The 8,521-nt window shown below is 42.2% G+C and overlaps 1 protein-coding gene across 9 annotated transcripts in view; it reads right to left on the bottom strand.

The window, feature by feature from the left end:
• The window catches only part of DENND1A (DENN domain containing 1A), a 151,685-nt gene that overhangs the window by 120,975 nt on the left and 22,189 nt on the right, over window positions 1-8,521 (bottom strand). For all 9 annotated transcript variants that reach the window (XM_040083552.1, XM_058423172.1, XM_058423173.1 and 6 more), the window contains exon 3: window positions 438-481. In XM_040083552.1, coding sequence (XP_039939486.1) covers window positions 438-481 — 44 coding nt within the window. The remainder of the gene's footprint in view (window positions 1-437; window positions 482-8,521) is intronic.

The following is an 8,521-nucleotide window of genomic DNA, read 5'->3' as shown; positions in this document are numbered from 1 at the left end:
ACCCACACATTTGGGGTTTTATACCATCTTTTTGAAGCAGACTAGAGACTGCATGATCAGGCAAGAATTTAAAAAATGTGCTGTAGTGCCAGGTGCCCAGTTAAACACAGCTATAAACCTCAGACAATGCAGAGAGCTCTGCCAAATGAACTGCGGCTCTGGCACCTAAAGGCAAAAAGTGAAATTTATTAATCAATTTTCCTTCTCGCTCTCATGTTCGCTTGTAAAAATGAGATTGTAAACCAATCTTACGAGATCCAAATTCTTCCGTTTTCTGCTTTAAATGTAAAAATGTTTTTATCCTTCTGCTTCTAATTACAGCTTCTTTTTCTTTCTAAGAATGCATTTATCTCTTTCAGTAAAAAGAGCAGCAATAATATGTTGAACAACCCTGAAATAAATTTTGTCATGTAAAAAATTAATTACGCATTCCAAACCTGGTCACTGTAGCCCTCTGGGAATTGCCTCCGCACCTCAGGATCTGTAAATAATTGACAGATAATATTAATTGGCTTTGGATTAGTGAGCAAGCAGAGAATCACACATTAATATTTGATCAGAAGATGATAGCAACCCTGGCAGGGGATCCAAGGAGGGCAGCTGAGGCTGCTATGCTGATAAGAGCAGGGAAGGACTTTTCAAGGCTCTCCCTTTACCCTCCTCCAGACAGAAAAAAACTGTACATAAAACACACACAAAACACATGAAACCAAAAACGTCTGTGTGTACACGCACACATGTGCATATATATATATGTGCTAGACTGAACTTCAGGCTGGTACTTGGGCAACATCTTTCCTGCTGCAATTTGCCACCTGGGCTTGTCACCAGGAAATGGTCACCCAACGCGCTTCATTTTGGTTAAAATCAGACAATCAGCTTTGCCAGCTCCAGGCACTGTGCTAATTTATCCCCACAGACAGTTTTCAGTGATACCAGTTTACAAATCCCTCAAAATTACTTTATACTTACGTTAAGGTATGCTCCCTAAAAACCCAAAAATATTTATCCGGAATTTGAAAGAGGCAATTAACACAGCTCATCAGAAAAACAAGTGTGAAACACTTCAGAGTAGCAAGCATTCAAGACTGATGCAACGTCCTTATTCCTTTGGCTGTCAGAATAAATAATATGGTAGTATTCCCTGAGAAGTTATCTTAAATTTAATTAGAGATGTTCATAAAACAACAGAATATCATGATTGAAATTATTTATACGACAACCTATTTAAAACAGATCTCTTCAAAGCCATCCATTTTTCAAAGGAATACATCGGAGAAGGCCACATTCCATTCTACAAAGATAATTTTTTAATTACAAAACCCAAACCCTCTAACAATCGGGCGAGAGCTGCAAACCAAGCGCAGCGCGTGAAGGGATGAAGAGCGCCCCGGCAGCGCTGCCCCTCGGCACCAGGCTGGCTTTGGCAGCGCTCAGCGCGGGCAGGAGCAGGGCTGGCACGGGCACCTCCCCTGCCGTGCCCGGAGCAGCACCAGCAGCTCAGCCCTGGGGACTCCCCTGCCAGCAGGTGCAAACTCCTTCTCAAGGTGTGCTCTTTCCACGTGAGAAATCCAACAGCCTGGCCCGTCGTAAACTTTCCAGCTTTACATTATCCAGACAATCAGATGCATGGTCTTAACATTTCACCGTGATGCATATACAATATATCAAACTGGACATACACGTATCTACATTACCACAGCAAGGCAGAAACGAGAGCAAGGGATCTCCTTTGAAAGCCTTACTGAAAATTCTTCAGTCTACACGCAGGTAAGTGAGCAAAGTGTCCAAACACACAAAAAGATGTGACCAGCTCTGCTGGCATGGGCCCGCTCTGCACACAGCAATTAACAGGGCAGTACGGCTTCACACCAGCACAGCAAGTACAGCAGCAGTGGTAAAATGAAACTATGCCACACCTATTAAGATGCATATTTTAAAATAAATTTTGTATTAATTATCAGAGGGCAAGATTTCAGAATTTCACAGGAAAAAAAAAAATCAATGAAAGGAATAAATTTGTATTGCTGCAGATATCTGTAATGGTGAACATGATACCTACATTCCCCCGCCTCTTCTATTGATCCACTGCTCTCAAACTTAATATAAATATATATACACATTCTGCCACACACAACATTTTATCATTTGCCATTTTTTTAGAGAAATTAAGAACTCAATTTGACATAAATCCAAAGTGCGTTTGCTCTAAACACATTCGTCCATAGATGGCAAACCACATTCTCACTCTTGAAAAATCCAACAAAACAGACTAGCCATACAAAGTAATTGTGTGTGTGTGTGTGTAAGCACGTACTTTCCCTGTTTCTGTGCTCCTGGAGCTCCCTGCCATGAAGGACAGCCAGACAAACGTCCTGGAGTGTATTTCTGTGAAGCCTCAGAGCCCCATCTCAGCTCCTGGCCCAGGGGCAGAGGTCTGTGCAGGGCTTTGTGAGACTGCAGCGTTCACAGAGCCCAGCTCACCCTGAGCAAACACATCCCCGTCAGCGCCTCTCAGGTCCCACCTGAGGGAGCTGCCCTGCGTGTCCCCTGCCCGTGTGACACAGGACACAGCTTGTCCACAGGCCACTTGCGATGGCACATCTCACAATGGAGTCAGGATGGCTAATCCAGACAAGCTGGGACCCTACAGGTAAGAAAACCACTCTAAGGTATGCCTGGCAGCCACAGGTCCTCATGTTTTTTACAAGTCCTCTCTATTTAAGATTGCATCAGCTCCATCACTTCACCTTTTAAATGGTCTGGGAATATTTACTAAACTTCCAGTATCTTTATTTGGAAAACACTACACTGGTCACAGGGGAAGAAAATTACTTCACATGTTACAGCTTTCATCACTGCATCCATTCTTCACTGTTAACCCAGTGTTCATCTGAAAGGTGTTTTCAACTATACTTACCTACACAGTAGAAGTATATCTAAATTCTACATGTTCAAGCCATGAAGTTTCAGGAAGCCAGACCACCTTCACTACACCAAGAGGAGTGACATAAATATGCACAATAGTGGCACTCAAGACACATGACTTTATGAAACGTCTCTACACCAGAATTGCTATTATATTACTCAGTACAGCCAGGCTCTCCCCTGAAGGGATAAGCACAAGTCACCCAAAAATCATAACAGATATGATATCCAAATTATTCTGAACAAGAGAAAACAGTCAAACAGATACAGGCCAAGCCAGCACCCAGGATCCAGCTTTAAACAGCACCGTGGGTATCAGTGAAAACTGTTTCAGCACTCGTGTGGAATACTTGGTAAACACATGAACAGAACTGACTGTCAACTCTGCCTGTAAAACTAAAGTAACTTGGGAACTTCAAACACTTTTACTCGCAGTAATTTGTTTTGCACAGCTCATGCAAACAGTTAGATGCAGCTCCATTGTAGTTGTAGACAGTAAAGAAAGCCCTTTGCAACTCAAAACATAGGCAACGCTGTTATTCCAGGTACTTAACAGGCTTTCGAGTGAAATGATGCAAAGTAAACACATGTAAAATACTTTTTTCAAGTTCAGGAGAGTGGAATCTATTTGCTGACATCAGAACAAGGGACGAGCCAGGCTGAAATCCCAACCAACCTCTTGCCCAGCTAAAGCGAAGCACTGAGCTGAAGCTCTGCAGTCACCTCTAACTTGACAGAGCTCTGAAAGCTCAGCTGAGAGCAGAAGGAGACCTTGCAAACCAGGAACAAACACGGCGCAGGTTCACCCCCAAAAGGAGAAAGTCACAGGAATTATGGAGACGTTCCTCAAACTAAACTTGTCCCAACCCCCTAAACAAGAATTCAGGCTGTGCCACATGCTGAACTTTTCTGTTTTTTGTAACCTAGCATCTCCTGTTTATCTTTCATTACAGCTGGTTTTGTAGTTTCAGCTCACAAAGATGACAAGATCCACACAGTTTATGCCTAAAGCAAGTGCTAACAAACTTCCCTGGAAGACATCCATCCATGAATATAAATACATGCTGAAATACAGCACTGGAGACTGTAAGTTGCAAGGGTAAAGCAGAAAGAATACAAGCAATAAGATTCCAAAATAAAGCTAAAATACACCATCCCATCTGCAATCTCCCCTTCTTACAGGGGCATAGGTGCAATGAAATACATGTCACAAACTGCTGGTACCAAGAAAAAAGTCGATTTTATTCCTAACGCTCACACTCAGGTTTAAAAAGCTTGTTACCCATGGCACATTGTACCAATTTCCTAAATCCATGAGTGACTTCAGTGAAGCCAGCGTGGGCTCACTTACCAACCTGACATGCACCATTAGAAGCTCTGTTCCCAGAGGGTACAGCTCCATCAAAGCAGCTGCTGCCACCAAATCTCAGCTGGCCAAAGACCTGCAGCTCCAGCAGCCCTTGGTACTGTCTAGGGACAGCCTGTCCCAGGGAGGAGTGGGCAGGAAAACCCCTGTGGAGTAGGTTCTGGGGCTATTTCTGCAGCAGCTTCCCGTACTGCTACTTAAAGAGGTTCTTCCGAGGGAACCGACTGAATCACCTCCCACAGGAACACGGCGGGGGTTATTTTGGAAAGGGGTGAGCAAGGCCAGCGCTCATTCTCGGGAACAGCAGAGCAAGGCTTTTCTGCACGGTGACAGCAGCACTCACACACTCACCAAAGGGGTCACACAGCGCTGGGTGAGTGCAGCTCTCATGGCTAACACATCCAGTTTTTCCCCTGGAAGTGGAGATTCCACATCATATCTGTGCACATTACGTAGAGCACTGCATTAATTACTCCACCATATTCCAGCTATTATTGCTAGTATTCCATTAAATATGTGAATGTTTTCAAGTTCCAAAAGCTATCCCTGCCTCTCCGTACAGAATCTTGTTCAACAAAAGCCAAATACAGCAGAATATTGAAATTAGCCGTGAACTGTATAATCCCATTGTTCAATTTCATGGCATTTAAGACAGTACCTTCCCCTCCACACAAGTCTGGATGTTAATCCGTGCTGGAACCTGATTTAATTTTCCAGATGACAGGATGGGAACATGCTACAATGGCATATTAGTGTAACTATGCTGCTCTTTTACTCACAACTTTTCTTACGTCATAAAGTGAGGAGTTTTGCTTTTAAAAGACACATGCTTAATTAATTCTACAAATAGCACAACACAAACCGGTCTGTATTTGAATTGTATGCAAATTTTAAGACCGGAGAAGTTTTCAAAAAATTATCAGAAAATACTTCCCAGTGTAAACCATGCAAACCCAATATAAACAAATTTGCTTCATCTGATAAAAGTCAGCCAATTTAATCCATACTGACTACAAATAATTAATATCAATCCCAAATTGAGAAATATAGTGAAAAATACTTCATTTTCCCTCCTAACTAATTGCTTACTTCATTCACTTCTTTAAGGTCCTTATAGCTGCAATCTCTCTAAAATTAACTGGAATTCCATTCAGAGTGACTTTAAATTTCAACACCCGCTACACATTCTCATCCTTTTGTGGCACAACTCAAAAGCAATGCAAACTTTTTCCAAACCTCTGCAAACTCCTTGGTGTCCTGCACTCAGCACAGCCAAACGCTCCTGCTTGCCCCTAACCTGCTGCAGCTCAGCCTGCAGATACCATCTCAGAGAGGGGGAAGCAGGGGGAGGGAAAAAGGCAGGGAGAGGTGGAGAAAACGTGGGAAAGAGAAAAACCTACACACACAAGAAAACAAACACGAAACCTCAGAACAAGTTCTGGCATAAAATACATATGGAATAAAACTCCATTTTTATCTAATGTATAGGTTTAAACCTTCAATCTTTTTTTTTTTAAGTGTACTTTATTCTAAAAGCGTGCAAGTCAGGAAACAACCAAGACGCAAAAGAAAATTCTACGAGAAAGTCTTGCACCCCATCACACCAGCCCACTGCCAGCACCGCAGCGTGTGAGACCGACGTCACCCCGAGGCGTCGCTGAGCACAGCAGGCACCCGCAGCAGGTGCCACGCTCAAACACACAACCCACGGGAGAGGGGTTTGTAACCAACCTCTTCAGCCGGCAGATCCCAGTGCAAATAAATATCCCACCCCCAGGGGCCAGGCTGCACCCTGTGCCGGGCTGGGCCCGAGCGGGCGGACACGGCCCAGCAGGAACAACAGTTCTGGAAGGTTCTGTGCATCCCTGACAAGCACAGCTGAGAGGAGCAGCCAGCATCAGCTGCTGTGCACGAGGCCACGGACTGCAATGGCACAAAAAACAGGCTCACAAGTTTGCCTCTCTCTCTTTAGCAGAGCATTTGGAATTCTGCCCTGCAAGTGCCAAAAACCTCACTGGTAACGTGAAAATGCTTTTCACGACAGTTTAATCTAGAAACATAATATAAGGTTTGTAAATCACACACAATATGCTGTTCAGACTTCAGTAAGGTGATGCAAAAGCAGGAAAGACTGAGAGCAAAGGCAGTATAAAATATACATCATAGGAAACAGGAAAGAAGGGAGAAAACCAGAACAGATTAGGCAAATCACCATGATTTCCATAATTGTTTTTATATTATTAACACATCAAGAGCTAGAGGGGCAGTGAGGAACAAAACTTTCCTCGGCGGTGTTCAGCAACATCTTATATGTGTTTTTTAAAAAATCCTTCTGAAAAAAAGCAGGTTAAGCTACAGATTCCCTCACAGCTTTTTCCTTAAGGCAATATACAGCTCTCCAGAAGGAAGAGATGTAGGGAGGTAACAGCTCTAACAACACAAGAACTGGCCCAGGTTGTCAGAGTTATGTCCATACACCTGGGGTGCACACCAGGCTTTCTGATCCCCTCACACCAGGTTTCCAGCACAGGCACAAGACCAGCAGCAGCTTTATAAGCCACTCAGAGTAAACATTAAATATGAGACTTTCACGGTTTCTAGCAGACAAACCAACTTTCCATCTAAAGGGGTCTTGGTTCACTTCACAATCCTGTTAAATAAACAGAAATATCACTCACTTCTTGGATAAGAAGACAGAAAAAACACTCACTGCCTTTTACAAACAGAAGAGGCTCCATTGGTTTCCTCATCAATTATTCGGTGTCATGTCAAGTTGAACTGCCCAGCTTGCCACGTGCAGAGCATTTAGTCAGATCCTCTCATAAGGCAACGTGTTCCATCTTAACTGCTTTTATTTACTCCCTCAGACTCTCATATGGAATAGGGCCAGGTTTAATCAAAACTTTACTAATTCTTTTAATGGAAGTTGGGAAACAGTTGTGGTACAGGCAGAGTGTTCAAAATATGAAATACAATTGGGGAAATGCCTCTCTGTTAAATCCTTAGGTTCTTTGGTTTCATCCATACCACAATACTGGTTTTACAAAACACAGTTGTGTAACGGTGCAGATTAATGTCTATTGCCAACACTCTAAACTGCTGAGAGCAGGGAGAGATTGGAAAGCATAAGATGTCTTGAGTGATCAGCAAACTCAGAATTATTTCCTTACAAAGAAGAGCAGGAAGCTTTCAGTCCAGATTAATTTTTAAACTGCTGATACTGACAGAACTAAAACTAGAACTATAAGAAGGGGATGCACAGGATAGAACTAAAACTAAAATAACAGCGATCAAAACCAGGAGACAAAATAAGTACTTATTTCAAGTCCTGTTTGTTACATCTTCATTTGAAGTCTTCAGATCTTTTCTCTGCACTGGTTAATGACTTTGGTGATACCTCGAGCCCACATTAAAGCACGGTTGATGAATCTTTTGAGTTTGCTTTACTGTGCACTTAAGGGGATATTTCTCTTGATAACCATCTGTTCTCCAGCCAACCCAGAAATGTAGTATTCCTGCAAATCGAAGCCAGACTCCAGGAGTCCTGCAAACTGCGAATTTTGAATGGATTGTATTTTTAATTCTTTTTTTCCCCCTGTAATTTTAGTTGGCAAATTATACAGCAGCTAAAACTTGCAAAAAACATAATTAGGTAAAATCGTACTTCAATGGTCAAGAAATCCACAAAGCCTGGCTTACAAAATGAAATACGAAGTGTTTTGAAACATTTTACAGGCTGCCTGTAATAATTATACAAAAGAGTTTAAATGCAGAAGTTGAATGGGAACACCTACTTTAAGCAGGCTTTTTGAGGGTTTAATAATTTTTTAAATTTATTTGTGTTTGATCAGAGTATTTTTTCTCATAACCTTTTTGACACTCTATAAATTTAATAGAGATGTGTTTCAAGTGCTCAGGCCATGAATACTGAATTTGTTTCTCTCCTGCCTCTTTGTATTTATACTCTGAGACAGCGGAGTTGCCTGGTGACAGTCTCCCCACTTCCACAGCAGCTGGCAAGCCCTCCTTGTCCTGGGAATATGAAAGAACCAGTTAACTAATATTTCAGGCTCTGATTTAAATGTGACAGTCTGGAAGTGCCAATATCATGCAGGGTAGGATTTATAAGCTAAGATTTTTCTAAAAGTCTCAGAAGCAATAAAGAAATAAAAATAAAGAGACCTTTATCATATCTAGCTAACTTGCAGCAAAAATTTATCCTGATTA

This window comes from Hirundo rustica, chromosome 20, assembly GCF_015227805.2.
Source record: "Hirundo rustica isolate bHirRus1 chromosome 20, bHirRus1.pri.v3, whole genome shotgun sequence".
In the NCBI taxonomy this organism is placed as follows: Eukaryota; Metazoa; Chordata; class Aves; order Passeriformes; family Hirundinidae; genus Hirundo; species Hirundo rustica.
This window is presented reverse-complemented; position numbering and strand designations above follow the sequence as displayed.